Source organism: Leptosomus discolor, chromosome 9 (genome assembly GCF_034619465.1).
Source record: "Leptosomus discolor isolate bLepDis1 chromosome 9, bLepDis1.hap2, whole genome shotgun sequence".
NCBI lineage: Eukaryota > Metazoa > Chordata > Aves > Leptosomiformes > Leptosomidae > Leptosomus > Leptosomus discolor.
The window spans coordinates 22,366,656-22,383,043 of NC_141399.1; the positions used below are offsets into that span (position 1 = coordinate 22,366,656).

At 37.2% G+C, this 16,388-nt stretch overlaps 1 protein-coding gene across 1 annotated transcript in view; it reads left to right on the forward strand.

Moving 5' to 3' along the window:
- Positions 1 to 16,388, forward strand: part of SYN2 (synapsin II) — a 188,545-nt gene that overhangs the window by 75,851 nt on the left and 96,306 nt on the right. The window contains exon 5 of the mRNA XM_086469933.1: positions 11,898 to 11,987. Coding sequence (XP_086326059.1) covers positions 11,898 to 11,987 — 90 coding nt within the window. The remainder of the gene's footprint in view (positions 1 to 11,897; positions 11,988 to 16,388) is intronic.

Sequence of the window (16,388 nt, forward strand, 5' to 3'; positions counted from 1 at the left end):
AATAGATTGACCTTTCTGCAGGTACAATTTGAGTGTCAGAGATGAATTGCAATTTCTATAACAATAGAAAAAAAAAAAATAGGGTGTCCAGTGAAATGGGCCTTTAAGGGATGAAAATTATTGAATTAGTGATGGGCAATTGATCTTGCTTACACCAGAGTAAAATCAGGAGTGGTATAGAATTGCTAGGAGGGCAAGTCAGGAAAGTTAGACTAGTTATACAAGGGTGATCGAAAAAAATGAGAGTTAGAATCCGACATGTACAAGATTTTTTTTAAATTACTGCTCTTCAGAGTATCAGGTCTTTGCTTTTTTTTAGAATGTACACATCCAGCACAGCATCTCTTCAGCCCTAAGGGCAGATTCACACCCTGCGTTAGAAACTGAAGCACCTGCCCTTGTATTTTCAGCTGGCTGCAAATCTCTTCTCTTGTTAGCATGTCTTGGGAGGCTACCTAACAACTGTTAGTATAGAGTGCTTCAAGATCTGCTGATACATTAATTACCCATTTACTCTGGTGAAGGAGATGGCACAACCTACAACGTAATAATGGGTCCACAAAAAACATTTGTTGACACTGTGCCCTTAATTAGCTGTTGCCGTCCTGGTGGAAGAGTCTGTTTTTAGCTTAAAATGCTGACTTGATGTAGTCACGGAGGGGATGTAGAAAGCCCACTGTATGTGCCAAGCTGCTGCATGGCTGTAGCAGCTGGTGAAGAGATTGCATGGATGGGAAAGGTGGCTGTGCAGGCTTGGCCTCAAGTGGAGTAAACTCTGTTGGCATGGTGTCAAACGGCTATGTCAGTTCAGTGACATGGGAAATAAAGGAAAAAAATAGGAAGTTTTCTGGTCGAAAGCTGGCAAAATTAAGACAGACATACCTGTATGATTTTAAAGGCAGCTGCAAGATCCTGGCATTTTTTACACAGAGCTCCAGGTGTGAACCGATCTTGCACTGAAACATCTTCAAAAGATCACTGGGACTTTGTCTGTTTCATTGTAGGAATTCATTGTTATTAAGGGCTTTAAATGTGAGAGAAGTGCCATAGAACACTTCATTGTGCCAGAATTTATTTCCTTGCTCTTCTGCAATCATTCTGAGGGAAGGCTGGTTATGGCTTTTCCTTTTGTCAGACTTGTTAGTGTTGTAAATCTTGCAGTTGTTGGTTGTTTCTTTTCCTACAGTTTGTGAGCAGACAGCCAAATAATTTTTTTTTGCAAGTTTGTTGATATTTTTCTTCTTTGCTCCTTTTGCCAATCTTGCGTAATTCGGTGCCTTCATGTGTTGTATTTTGCTTTGCATTTCTTTTGCAGATGATTTTGTACTTAGCTGTTTTAATCTTTCTGCTCTTATTGAACACTTAATTTCTCTATTCTTACCTTGCTTTCTTTGGAAGGTCTGCTTTACCTGCCCTTCACTGCTTTCTAATGCTATTATAATACTCTTCCCCTGCCTTGTCTTCTTCTCCTTCATGTGTTGCAGTTAAGCTTTTCCGCCTTCCAGCTATACTTTAATAATCTTGAACAACAGATTGGGGCACTGGCAGGAAACTTGTAGGCACTCTGCAGGGAGGAGCATGTAAAAGAGATGAGCTCTGTTCATTCCAGCTTCCTGTTGATGCACATTGTTGAAGCTATGCTAATAGGCAGGCACAGCCACACAGTTGACTTTCAATATTATGTCAAAGTATCTTCTGGAGAATGAATAACAAGAAAATGTATCTGTGCAATAAGAAAAGTCTTTTGAAAACTCATTTACTGCAAATCTGAGACCTTTCAACGCTATTCCATGTCTGCTTTAGAGAAAGAAATTATAAATTTCTTACCAAATGTTTGTTGCACTGTAAGAAAACTGTGTGCTCACTACCAAAAATAACATTTGTACAATAATGCTGAACAATGGGCTAGAACTTGGCTGGTTATTGCACTTCTCTATAAGCCAGAGGGGATCTTGTGGAAGGTTGAGGCTAAAGAATGCATACCTGTGATCTGGCTTCAGCTCAGATAGGGAAGACATTTAAGGGCATTCAAATTTAAAGTCTGTTAACATTAGAAATGTAAAGACCTGTATTTTAGTCAGTGGCTATAGTTTTATATATTTCGTTAGGTGGAACCTGGAACCAACACTGAACTTTCTTGTAATTTAACCATTCTGGCAAGGTTGATCTACCTGATAGATAAAGATGGGGACAGTGGGCAGCCAGAGCCCACTCAAAGAGGGTGTTTGGTGGCCTTTTTCTACCCTTATGCTTGAGGAAGCTGCCGTAGCACAAGCAGTTCCTTGCTCTGCTTCAGGACTTGTGCTGTCTGTCTCAGGCAGTGCGGAGTTGCTTTCTTAGGCACTGGACACAGTTACATGGGTGGTAAATTTGAACAGCTTCATGTGATAATGTGTGGCAGTCACCGTAACAAATTCAATTTGCCTATTTGCAAATATTTACATGAATGGTAGAGGTCTTTCTAAATCCAGTTTTGTGGCTTTTATTCATATGAAGGGTATTGGATTTACAGACATAGTGAAGGTGGAGGTCTGTGTATCTATAGGGCAGCCAGAGAACAAACTGTCCACATGTGCTATTTTTCCAGCACTGATCCGAGCAGAACTTTGTTAAGCATAAAAACCTGTAGTTTAATTCTCTGTCAGCCAATGAAGATTTTCGTCTCTTTGCTCAGTCTGCCAGTTAAAGCAAAACATATTGATGGATTTATAGTGCGAGAGCTGAGAGTAAATTCACAAAACTGTGTCAGAAGGAAGGTGAAAACATTTTAACCTTTTTGGACAAAAGACAATTTACTAGCAAGTTCAAACATTAAATTTGAGCGAAGTTCATAAATAATTATGCATTTAAATTCGTAAGAAATCTAAATACATTAAATTGAGCAGTGTGTTTTCCTTCTGCACCTCTTTATAGAGCTATTTTAAGTTCAATCTATTCTTGAAATAGAAAGGGAATATTACAGTCTTGCTTAATGATTTTACTTTCCTAAAATATGTAAGCTCACTTGAAATTCCTTGAAAAAAGCAGAGACCCTTAAATAATAAATATACCTCAGTGTGGTGATGATTTGTTTTCTGTTGCACACAGCAAGTAGTTCTTACAGTTACATATTCATCAATCTTTGTTTGAACTATGAAGTACTCATGTATAAAGTCAATATATATGTATTTTGCTTTTACTGGGATTTGCTGCTGTGAGGCTAATTTAATGCAAAAGTGGACTCAGGGTTTTTGATTTTTTTTTTTTTTTTTTACTGCATTATTGAATTCTGTGGAAGGTTGTTGTCACTTTGCGCTGTTCTTCTCTGCACTAAAGAGCAGCAATGGGAGCTCTTGACATCCATTACAGACTTTCATTGCATTGAACATTTCTAGTGGCAGAAAACTGAAACAGACTTTTAACCATTTCTTAGCTTCTACTGAACAAAACTATATTTAAATAAAGACTGTAAGATTAATCTGAAAACCAGGACTGTAAAGCTGTGGTTCATATCCTTTGTATTGTCTGCTATTCCTGCTATAGTATTGAAATCCAAAAGTCCTCTTTTGTGCTTGCTTAAGGCAAATATCTATAATTGAAGGCCAGATTATGAAAATTAAGTTTGATTTCTTATGCAATCTTAATATTTAATTAAAAAGGAAACCCGTGTGTTATGTTTCCCATTAAAGAACCTTAGAAGATAATTTTTACTAGCCAAAATCTAGGTAGAGATTATATCTGCTCTTTTATATATGACCATGGTGGCTCAGTGATGAGGAGGATCGGGGGGCAAGACTTCCCTTCTTAAAGAAGGAATTTGTCACCCACTCAGGAAAATCCCTCCCATTATGCTGGCTTCCCCATTGCAGTCCCCACTCTGTCCGGCCTCTGCTCTCCCTCTACACAAGAGTTGTTCTGCCACATTATCTTCAAATCTCCCATCAGTGCTGCTGTGGCTGTTGGATTTCCTTTCTGTTGTGCCTTTATGTTTAGCCTCTATTCTTAGCTCCAGTTCACATCTGAAATGGATACAAACTGTACTTGTCCCTGTTTCTTTAATGAGGTGTAATAACAAACACACTTGTCCTGTGAAGTATCATCTTTAGTTTAAGGTTCAGTTTAAAATGCTGTAAAGGCTGGTACAGTACTGACTGACTGGTCACCTCAGAGAAGTCCTCTGACTTTCTGTGCTGGGCTTAAAAGAGAGCATGTGGGCTGGCCTTGGCTGAGGAATGGCATTCTACCATTGAGCTTCACCAGCAGATAATTTGAGAAAAAGTTTTCCAGATTTCCTTATCTTGCTGAAACAAGGGAAGTATCTCAGGACAGAAAAGTCTATGTAGGTAAGAACCCCATTTGACTGAGTTTGAATTCTGTGAACAAAGTTGTAGATGCATGTGATTGAATCTATGTACAATTTAAGAGAAAGAAAAAATGTATTTTAACCATATTTTTAGCTTTAAAATGGGATTTACTTCTTGCTTCAGTGGTTAAGTATATAAATAATGCTTTTTTCCTGAAGATACCCTGATACAGACACAACTGAACACCTTCACAAAATTTCATTAACTCCAAGACTCCTTAGCAATGAATATGGCAGAGCTGTAGCTGCAAAAACACAGTTTGCATTGAAAGGTAGATTTCTTCCTCTACTGCAAAATTTCATTGTATTCACTATTTTAATAAAAACTGTTTTAACTGTAAAGTCTCAGGATCTTAAAAACCTCAGAAACAATAAAGTCTCTTTTCATTGTAATAAGCCCCAAGCCCTTTTGAGGAGTGCTTAAACACGTGCCCAAGTCCCATTAAAGTAAGTGCACAAATGTTTCCTTGAGCAGGAAACTGAACTCAATGTTCCCATAATAGTGGAATAAACTGCACATTCTCATTGCTGCCAAGTGCACCCAAGAAGTCCTCATAGCTTTTATGTGAATGACTCAGTTCCATAAACTTCTTTTCCCCTCTGTAACTTTTCATTCTGAAATGAAAAGTTCCAGAAGGCCTCTGATTTAGGCCTCATGGTACTAATTTTCACTAATTCTTTTCTAACAAATATGTCTTGACCTGTTTTCTACCTTTTATGCTCATAGGCTACTTTTCCTTCATTTTAATCCACTTCCTTAAATCTCACTTTCCCCACTGCTTACACATTTTGTCACCCCCTCTCTCATTAGCCAAGATGTTTCTCGTTGCCTGATGCCTTGCTATCCAACTTTGCAAGCAAAGCTGAAACGTTTTTATGTCTCTGACTGTGATCCTCGTCTGGTTATTGTTTTGTGGATTTTGTTGGGGTGGGGTTTTTTGTTTGTTCGTTTTAAATCCTGCTTTTCTAACTGCTGTAGAAAACTTTTTTTTTTTTTCCCCTCTCATGGATGCACTCTGGTAATTTGTGAGAGCTTTGCATGCAGTTCTCCCAAGGGCATGAGCTTTTTATTTAATGTGCTTTTTTTCATCCTGTAGAAATTCTTAATGGTTTGTGTATCTTATCAGATGTAATTCTGATGTGAAAATATTCAAGCAGTTAATTACAGCAGTGATTAGCGATTGGAGAGATGTGCCTCTCAGAGGCAGTACGGGTTGCAGTACTCATGCTGCAGGAGAGGTGCAGAAGCCAAATAAATGCCTTTGGAAATTCTAGGTAACATGGAGCAGACACCCCAAATAGTTCTGGGAAGGGTCATCACAATCCACACAGGCTTGGTAGCTCCGTGTCAGTAGATGCAGACAAGCACCCCAGGGGGTAAGGAGGGAGCTGGAGATAAAGAAGGTGAGGAAATATCAGCTGCAGTCAAAAGTGGAAGGAAGCGATGCTGCTAGTCCCAGAGTGATGGGTCAAGCAGCAGGACTTGAATAAAGAATGCAGTGGGGAAGAGCAGCTCAGCTTGGTGAGGCAAAGATCATCACCATGTTTTTGTTTGCAACTGGGCTGCAAAAGGTTTAGCAAAGAACTCATCTGCATTGTAAAACTACCACTCGAATTATGATTCAAGGTCCATATAAGTTATCTTTCCATTTATTGTCCAACTGTGTTGTCTTTGGCTTTGCATCGTAATAATGGAAAACTCCTGGAGGAACATCAAGTTCTTTTGTCAATTCCCATCTTTTCTGTGTTCTGTTAATGTACTCAAACTGACTTGTAGGCAATGTTTCATTGTTCGGTTGCTATTGTTCAGTTGCCATGTCAAACTTTGAATTTACTTTGAAAGTTTGAATATTAAGTTGTCTGTCAGCTCCTGCTGACAGAAATAAGTACATAAGCTACAGTCAGCAGTCTGTTCCCCTTAAGTCTCCTATTAGGTATCAAAATCAGACCAAATGTGTATGTACTCAGCCTGCTTGAGAAGATTTTAACATTTGCTAAAGCATGATAAGAGAAATGTAGGCCAATTGCAACAAAGACCAGATATTATGAAGAGCATAAAAAGAGTAACGCAGATACTTCCAAGCTAACAGTATTTAAAAAAAAAAAAAATATTCAAAACCCACAAAGACAAATACAGAAACTGTTTAAAATAAAGGCATAGTGAAAATTCTTAGTTAAGGTAGATTGACTTCCACAGAGTACAAGTGTCAAATGTACCCTCCCAGCACCTTCCATGCAACTGCTTAATTTCTTCTCCCTCTTAGGGGTCTGCAATGTTTGTGTCTCAGTCTCTTGGCCACTGAGGACCCCTGATAGACTAAGTACCATTAGCACAAACCTGTGCTTTTGATCAGCTCTCACTCTTACAAGGCGATCATGTTTTTCTGGAATGACATTTCTGAGCCTCAGCCTGCAAATGGACTTAAGGACATTTTTCATGGCGCCATCTGAAGGGGATAAAAAAGGCAATGAGTTGTCTTCTTTATCAGTTTCCTATAATAGAAATGTAACAAAACCCAGACTAAAATGTAAACCAGTTTGTCTTTCAGCTTCATAACCTACAAACGCTATAAGTGATCTCTGCAAGTCATTACAGGGAGAAAGGAGCTTCCCTTTGTATATCGAAAGGGAAAATCCAATTGCTGAGGCCCGCATCCATGCTCACATGTGATGATATACATGTTCAGGCATAATTTACTCTAGCATGCAGTTCACAGAGACTATAAACCTCTACAGCATTTCCATGGAAAGCTGTTTTTCATCAATTCTTAGTCTTACAAAGGAGTGATTTAAGTAAGTATCCAGTAGGATGAAACTTTTATTCTGTCTAAACACTTAGTCAGTGAAACAATGCAATCTTTAAACTGTTTTGCATCATCTGCTTTTAAGTAATTGTCCTAGGTTACAATGTAAAATGTGCCAAAAAAAAAAAAAAAAAAAAAGTATTCTATTGCCATCTTCAGGAGCTGTTGAGACCAGGTGGGGCGGTGTTCCCTGCCTCCCCCCTCTGGACTATCTTCTGTTAATGGGCACAACAATGACTTATCGCATGACCTATAGATAATTCGCTCCTGGACTATCTCCTGTTAATGGCCCATCAAGGAACTGCCTCACGACTCCCCATCCCATTGTGAGATGCTCCGCTCGGGGGGGGGGGGGGGGCGGGGGGAAAGTAGCCAAGCAGTCCATGCTAAATAAAAACTGAGATCTCGAACACCCTAGCAGCCTTCTTCCACTAGATTCCCAGAGGAGTTTTTCCCCCCACTGGAGTTCCAGAGGACAAGAGCTACCTACCTACCACTGGACCTTCGGAGGAAGACCAGACCCTTTTACAAGATCGCTGCTTCAACAGCACTACATCCATCGCTTCAGGAGGACTGCAGCCATCATCTTATCGGACTGCTACTGCCACCCTAACAGGGTGTCAGGTTGTATTTCTGACTCTGTCAGTGTAAACCAGTGGGTTGTTTTTTTTTTCCCTGCCTTGTGTTATATATATATATATATATAAGTAAAGAACTGTTATTCGTATTCCCCATATCTTTGCCTGAAGGCTCGTTAATTTCAAAATTATAATAATTTGGAGGGAAGGGGGTTGCATTTTCCATTTCAAGGGAGGCTCCTGCCTTCCTCAGCAGACACCTGTCTTTCAAACCAAGACAGTAATACATGTTCAAAGAAAGCTGGCAGCAATACTGATATTGAGATAATATTAGAAAATAGGAAATTTTGTTTTAGTAATTTCAGCCACAAACGCTGATACACATTTAATACATTTGGTAAAAGGCTAGCCGCTATTACATGGAATTTCTTCACTCTTTAGATGTGCCACACCTTAGAGCGGTCAAAGGTAAGTTAAATCTCAGCTAAAAGTGCTATTTTTTTGACAGAGGAATTCAAACAGTGTTCACCCATCAAGGTTATCTTGTTTCTCTAGTCCTAGACAATGCCAGCTCATCTGGTTTGGTGAAAGACACTCTCCAGAGAATTTTGCGGTCATTTTAGTTGTTACCATAAAGTATTAGATGGCTGGTTGGAGTTCTTCCACTGTCAGTAGAAGCAAGCCTTAACTTGTAAAGAGGACAGGTAATCAATACTCACAGTAAAGGAAAATCTCTGACGGAAAAGATTTTATAATACACAGCTCAGTGGTACTTCCCTAATGGGGAACAAATGTACAGGGAAATGCAATGTAATTCGTTGCATGAAAATCTTATTCAACCAACTAGGAAATTTGCCACTGGAATGGACAATGAAATACATCTTTCGGTCTAGTGAGAGAGATTAGAAGCTTGCTGGAATTAAATGAAACACAAAGCACCATCCGGAGTAACTAATTTGAAATATCTAATTATCTTTGAGGAAAAAGTTTGTGCAGTTTGTTCAGGAAAAAATCTGAGCATTTCAGGGATCACATGCATGTAAATAAGCACATTTAAACTCATCTAAAGTGATAAGCGAAGTCATTATTCAAATCTCTATGAAGTTGGCAAAGTGTTTTCTCGTAGCTGTGAGCTGCTTGATTACGGCACAGTGTTCCATTCATAGTGTAATGAAACCCCATGAAGGGAATAAGTGATTTTTTGACTAAGTATTTCTTCTTATCTGTATCATACTTGGTTGGAGAGGAGAAACAGTGCAGCTGGAGCTCTCCTATTCTTTTATGGAGGAACAATCTATAGGCGAAGATGTGACAGCATTTAATCCCTGGTAGAGAGAGAAGAGCTGACATTCCCACTATTTTCCTTTCAAAAAAATAACCTGAAACCCATAAATTTATGTACCTGAGAATATCTCCATTGAGCTGAAAATAAGATGCAAAATTTGAAAATGAGAAGTAAATTCAGCTAGCTAAAATAAGAGCTAAAAGACATTTTTTCCACTTTCTTGTTTTTTCTTAAGATGTTGAAAAGACTTCTGCTGAAATACTAAGCTCTACAAGTTTATTTTTTTTTAGGTAATTGTTAAAATAGCCCATGGTTTTCAGCATCCCTATGAAATACTGTGTTTCAATCAGAGTGGTTCTACCAGTATTCTTTATTTTATGAACATCCTATGTCTGAAAACATTCAGCATTGGATTAGGTAATAATTCAGTAGTTTATCATCTAAAAAGGTGATGCTGTTGCCCAGGGAAGAATTTGATAAGCTTTACTGTGATTTAAAGGTGTAAATTAAGGTCGTACTAGCTAGCTGAGTAAAACAAAACATTCTGAAAATGCATTAATATGGTGGTTGGTTTTTTTTTATTTTAAAACAAAGTCTAAAAAATGCCAAATCAAACTTGTCAGTAGTAGCAGACCTTTAAAACTTGGTTTGTATAGGAAAGCAAGCAATGTGGTATTCTATGTTCAGCCTATTTGTAAGCTCTGTATAGCTTCCAAACTGTCCAGATGCAGCAGGATTTTCAGAAGTGTTTTTTTGCTTCAGTCTGTATAACTGGTGTTTAGGTGGTTCAGCCACTCAAAAGGAAAATATAAAAATATGTAGTCCGGGTCACACTTAAAAATTGATAGAAGTTCAAAGCATAAATGATACATAAACCATAAATGAAATTCTTTTTCATAACTTGCCCAGTAGGAATGAGGAAGAGTGAGAAATATTCATAGCAGTTTAAAGATGTACAATTAGAATGCCAAAATTTATGTGAATTTGTGTTGAATTTGTCAAGTTGCTTTTAGGGGGGAGAAAAGTTTGATGAGAGATTCACCCAGGTGAAGCAGCATCCCTGTAGGGCCAAGGGATAAATCATTCCCCCCAGCTGTGGGAAATCAGAGTTATTTCTCTCCTCTGCCTCAGGAAATTTAAACCTACTTTTCCTACATGCTATTTCATAGCTTAATTACTAGATTAGAGGGTACTTTAGAGTAATAGAAGTGTAATATCTGTGGTTGAAGCTATTTTATTTTAAGTAAACAAACATTTGCTAGTATTAATCTGAATTATAGCTTGCTTACCTCTTGAGTGAATGCCACAATCCCTACAAAGACTGTCGGTTTCTCACTGTCTTTTGCTTGTTTTCAGTGAAAATGGAAAAGAAAGTAAGGAAGGAATCACAGGAAAGACAACCATATGGTTTTTCTTTAAAGGTTTTTACTTAAAGATATGTAAATAGATTTATTTTAATGTAACAGTTGTTTGGCAAAAGTCATGTATTTAATATGCAGAATTTGCTTATGAAATTTTGAATTTGGGTCCTGGATAAGAACAGAAATAAACACTAAGTTGTGAGGAACACAATTTGCAAACCACCTTATTTTGGTAGCTGCGATAATATTTCCTTTCCTTGAGGTCTGTTTCGTACAGCACACTATGTAACTAGAATTTCTTAAGCTTTTGGTGAAAACTACTCATCATTAAGGTATTTTCCACTGGACTTCGAAATTTAAATATGTGTTTAACAAAACTTGAGTAAACACTACTAAGTTAAACAAATTTTATATGCTAGCTGGAAATGTGATGCAAAGCTTTCACAATTTTTTTCCCTTTGAACAATTTTTACTATGCCTGCACACTAAATTCAGTAACAGAGTAGGTATTTGATCAAACTGCATTATGGACAGAGTTCTATTGTTCTTTGCTTTTTGCCGGTTTGTAAGCAGCAAATCCCACTATTCAAGCTGTTGTGCAAAGTTGTTTGTGTCTCATGTTGGCATAATGACAATTAAACACATCACAGGCATGTACAAGCCAGAGCTTTGGAGTCCTGAAACAATAGTGGTCTTCTGAGTGCCAAAGCCGTCTTGCTCCTGAGAAACCTCACTTGCGAAGCCGTGATTTCAAGAGTGATTTAGTTTTTTAACTGTTACAACGGAAGAGTTGATCTCTTCATCAGAGAAAGAACAGCCCCGAAATACATTTCTACTTACTAAAGAATTCTCTTTTTGTGTTTCAATGTCATTTTGCTTTCTGAGTTAAGTTACTATAGTCCAGCATATAGGTAGACTGGATATGTCGGAGAAAGGGCGGTTTAAATTATCAGCATCTTTGTTGATTGACTGTTCTTCCACTGCCGCCATTTGGCTATGGTACATGTCTAGAGCCTAGGAAATGAGAATTCTCTTGTTCTTCTGACATGTTACATGTGACATAGTTATTACTTTTCTCTGTCTGCCAGTTTTGCAAAATTGCCTTTCAGTGTCATTGAGGCACGAGAGGCTAAATTAATGTCTGAATAATATGTGTGCTCTTTAGATTAAAGGTGGTAGAAAATGCAAAAATATAATGAATTTATTAGCAGAAAATCAGCTTAAAATATATAGAATCTGAGGTATCTGAAAACCAGTATTCTGATGTATTTCATTTTCTATACATATGAAGGCTTTAACTCTTAGAGGTATTGTTCTTTGGTGCTCTGTATGTGGAGTCATGGCTTGGATGGATTTAAAAAGGTATGTGTGTGTGAGGAGGAGGAGAGAGAAAGTGTATAGTGTGTATGTGTATTTGCTGAGCTTATGAAACGCGGAAAACAAGAAGCAAAATGACAGTATGAGATCATTTTGGTAGAATATGGTTTCTCTCCTAAGCTTTTTCTTTTGTTTTGCTTAATTTTACAGTTTGCCCAGCTGGTGTCTGTCTTCAAAACTTTGGGTCCAGAGAAGTTCCCTTTAATTGAGCAAACATTCTATCCAAATCACAAGGAAATGGTATGTGCAAATACTAATATTAAATTTGCTTATTGTCTCTGTAAAAGAGGAACTGTAAACACATCATTCGTTTCCCCAATTTACTGTCTGTTTTAAAAGCCGTTTTGGAAGCTTTCACAGTGATGAGAATGAGTGACCACTCAAAAGCATTGTGGTGGTTAACTGGAAAATTTTCAGATGTGAGGGTAGTCATTTTTCAGCTAACCAACTTCAGAGATTAAATGCTTATAAAGTCACTGAACAACTATTGAAGAGCAAGAGTTACTTTTATGGTTTGTTTTAAACCTAGTCCTTTAGGATATGTTCGAAGTGCTTATTATCTTTGTAGATGATGCACAAGGTTATGTGCCTGTCAGTGTAGAACTTTGAACACATCTAAAATCAGCGTGGTTATGACTTGTGATCTTCACGTACCTGAGCCGACATTGATTCCCATCCTTTACAGACATAAATGCATTCAGAAGAATAACACTTGCAACCTTTACTCGTGACCTGTCTTATGCTGCAGATATTTTTTTCTTACTTTTTGTATGGTTTCTAAACAGAAATTCTTTCCTGAGTATATTTTTGTAGAGGAAATATTTTCAGCACTGAGAGAAACTGGAGGGAGGCTATTTGCTGATTGAATAGACTAGCAGAGAAGCATCAATTATTTTTGGAAAATAATCTGTTCAGCATATGTCACACAGCAGTAATTCAAGTACCATTGCAAGGTCATGATAAATATGTTAGTTAGCTGTTTATGTAAGCTCCCCAAGCTGTAATTGCTGTGTGTCTGTCTTGAGATACTGGCTAGCACTTCGTTATCATAGGTGACATCGAAGATAAGCCTCAGTGACAGCAGTCAACTAAGATTTCTTCTGAAGTTGTCTTTCTCCCATGTGTGTCTTAGCTTTTGATAACAAACACCGTATGGTGCAATTCTGCTGTATTTTTTTCATGTCTTGCAAGAGCGGCAGGATGGCTCTTCATACTGCTTTCCCAGCTCTCTCTGGTTTCTCTGGACTATTAACTTATGGATGTTTCTGATTCTCTTGTCACATAGGACACTTCTAAAAAGAGCTTTCACCACAGTTATGTACATTTTCTACACAGAAGTTTTGTAGAGCCAAAGGAGAATGGTACTGATCTGGAGCAGCAGATCTAAATATTGTCTCAGTCAGTCAAATCTTTTCAGAATGGAAGGGATTTTTGTTGATGGATTTGTCAGGAAAATATTCAAGTTTATGAAATTTATGTTTATTTTTTATATACAAAGGAAGTGCTTTATGCCTTAGGGATTCATTCATAACAGGTGGAGAAGCAGAACCACATCTCATATTTTGTAAGGTGCTTTTTTAAATGCAGTAAGTTTTATATCTCTGTGTTTTCCTGAGAATGTCCAAGATTAAAGCTGGTTTATAATTTCCTGTGCACGATTTATTGTTCTTTCTTCATTATGTTATCAGCTATTACTCAGGCTCTCCAGGAAAGTGATCATGGCACCAAGCCTGTCCAGAGTTCAAGGAGCATCTGGACGATGCTCTTGGTCATATGATTTAGTTTTAGGTAGTCCTGCAAGGAGCAGGCAGTTGGACTCAATGATCCTTATGGGCCCTTTCCAACTTGAGATATTGTATGATTCTATGACTTTAGTGAAAAAGCAGGCCAGTTAACATGTTGCTAAACTGCAGAACGTAGAAACCAAAAAAAAAAATTCTGAGACAAGAATTGATGTGTTAACTTTTAATTTTTATGTACTATGAGCCTGTAGAAGGTCTACCAGTTTGATTGCAAACTGCTGTCTTGAACAGCTGAGTGAATTGAAATTCAAAAATAGAACACAGACAAGAAAATGTGGGTATGTGCTTAGGAGTGTAGCAATTGTTTGAGTGGTTTTTCCCCCCTTCATTCCTCTACATTGCTTATTAATGTCTGAACTGATAAGTTATTTGTCTTTTGTTTGAACTTTTGAACGTTAATGTTCTCCACAGCTGAGTAATTTTTTTTACATCTTTCTACGTAACGAATGTTAATCTAGAGACAATTAATGCATTTCAGCATTGCATTGCCATACTTGGCTTAGAGGTGCTGTAATAACTGGTGGTGATGAAGCCGATTTGTTAATTTTTTTTTTTTCATTCTGAAGAAATTGTTTGGAACTTTGTGGCTTGAAGAATAATTAGGCAACATGGTACATGATAACATTTTATTCACATTTCTAGAGTGGTTTGTAAGCTGATCTGGATATCAGTCTTCTGGTCGATGAATTGAAATCATATCATGCTATTAAATTTTGTTGATTCTTAAACACTATTTATTAATAGCTGGGCTCATTTGCATTTACTTTTGCAGAATTTTGGTGTTTACAGTTTAAAATATTTTTTTGTATTTCGTCTTGTGTTTGCTTCTTCCCTTCTTAATCTCCAAATTGTAACCCCGAGCTCTCTCCCTCCCCTCCAGTGCAAACCAGCTGGGGGGGAAGGAGCAGGGGAAAATTCCAAATCTCTGTGAACTGAGTTTTCAGTTGAGCGTGCCAGAGGTACAGTTGTGCTTCTGTTTCTTTCCCTTCTTTCATACCATGGTGATCCATTTGTACTGAGTCTTCAGACAGCAATGAAAGGTAAATAAACAAAGATGCCATTCTTTTGTGTAAAAATGGAGCTGCTTTAGTGAAACACTTTTTGAAACAGAAACATTCATCTCAGACTGATTAAAACTGTACAAAACGCTGTAAGGCTTTTGAACTCATTGCTAGTTGAGTCATATCTACAGCGTTTCCCTCAGTAATTAGTACCCTTTATTTCACTACGTTCCCAACTCTTATGTTCGCTGTTGTGAAAAAAAAAAAAAACAACCTGGCTTTTTCAGCGTAATTGTTGGACAATTTAGTTAAAACTTAACTGAAACATTGAGAAAAAGACAGCAATACTCAAGATGGTTTTTCCATTGTTCACCTGTACAGTCTACTTTCTCTGTTCTGTTCCCTACTCTTACCAGGTATATCATGTGAGTCATTTTCAAGTTAAAGTCAAATGTTTTACCAGGCTGTATTTCTGCCTAACCTTTCATATAACACAGACACAGTTTCAAGAAGTAAACATAAAATGTTGTAAAAAAATCTGCTGTTGATAATATATCAATGCCACTACAGTAAAAATCTTGATAGAAAAAGAACATATTTGGAATGCTGCATTGTAGTTAATCCTTTTCATAATCTTTATCAGTGCTGAATCTTGGGGAAAATAAAAACTCCTTCTGAGAGTGTTTTTTGTAAAGCTTTTCTTGCCATATTTATTGATATGAGAAAAAAAAAAAATCTTGGTGCCATCCGTTGTGGGAAGTTTGGCAAGATTTATGCTCAGACAGAAATCAAAGTGGACGGCCATTAATTTATTCTATGGAGGTCAAATATAAAATGTTTTTAAAATTTATTATGGCATGCAAATCATATTAAAATTTGACCATAAATACCGAAGAAAACATTTATTTTTACAAGGTACGTGAAGAGGCAATCTGAGTTGAGTTAGTTGAGTTTAAGGTCTAGTTACTATAATACTGAAATAGAAACAGAACTACGTTGAGTTAAAAAGCAGAAAATATGTTTGCTGCAGAGTGCTATTCAAAAGACACCGTTACATCAAAACAGATTTGGAAACAAATGCTACACTGTACATGTATTGAATATTAATTAGCCATGTGCTTGATTCAGACTTTGTATGGTTATTAAGCTCTTGCAGGCTTGTCTAGGAATTGTTTTGGTTTGACATGTGGGAATAAGGCCTGTTTTTTAAGTGTTTCTGCAAATTAGTGATATAAATGCACAGCACTGACAGTAAATAGCACTGTCAATATTGTCTCTGCAATAGCAATTCCTTTTTGGAAGAAAGGTAGCTTTTTATATTTGATTTGTGTAAGTAGCTGTAATAAGTCTGTGGTCCAAATTAGTGTTTAATAACTTTTTGTTTGTGTCTAGCAAGCAGAAAACAAGCTAGACTTTACTTTTGGCAGCACAAATATATGGTGGTTTTATTTAGGATTGTAAATTAAAATAACAAAACTGATTTACAGTGAAATGTTGACTATTAAGGGACACATGTTCCTCAGAGGAATAATGCATGCCTTCCTGTTGGCCTTGCACCATTTGTATTTCATTGGAATTGTATAAGTTTAGCCACCAAAAAAAGTAAATAAGAACATTTATTCTCACAAGAGTGTTTTCAAACCTGTACTTTAAATATGGATTCATGCAATTGTCAAAATAAACATTAGAAACGTGAACAGAATATTTCACAACAATAATTTTTACAGGTTTTCTTTGCAAGTATACGTTATATATCCAATACAACATGTCTTAGAGTGTGACAAGGTATGTGGGACATGCTGAATTTTATGTCTGAACTACTACTTTGAGCTGAATGG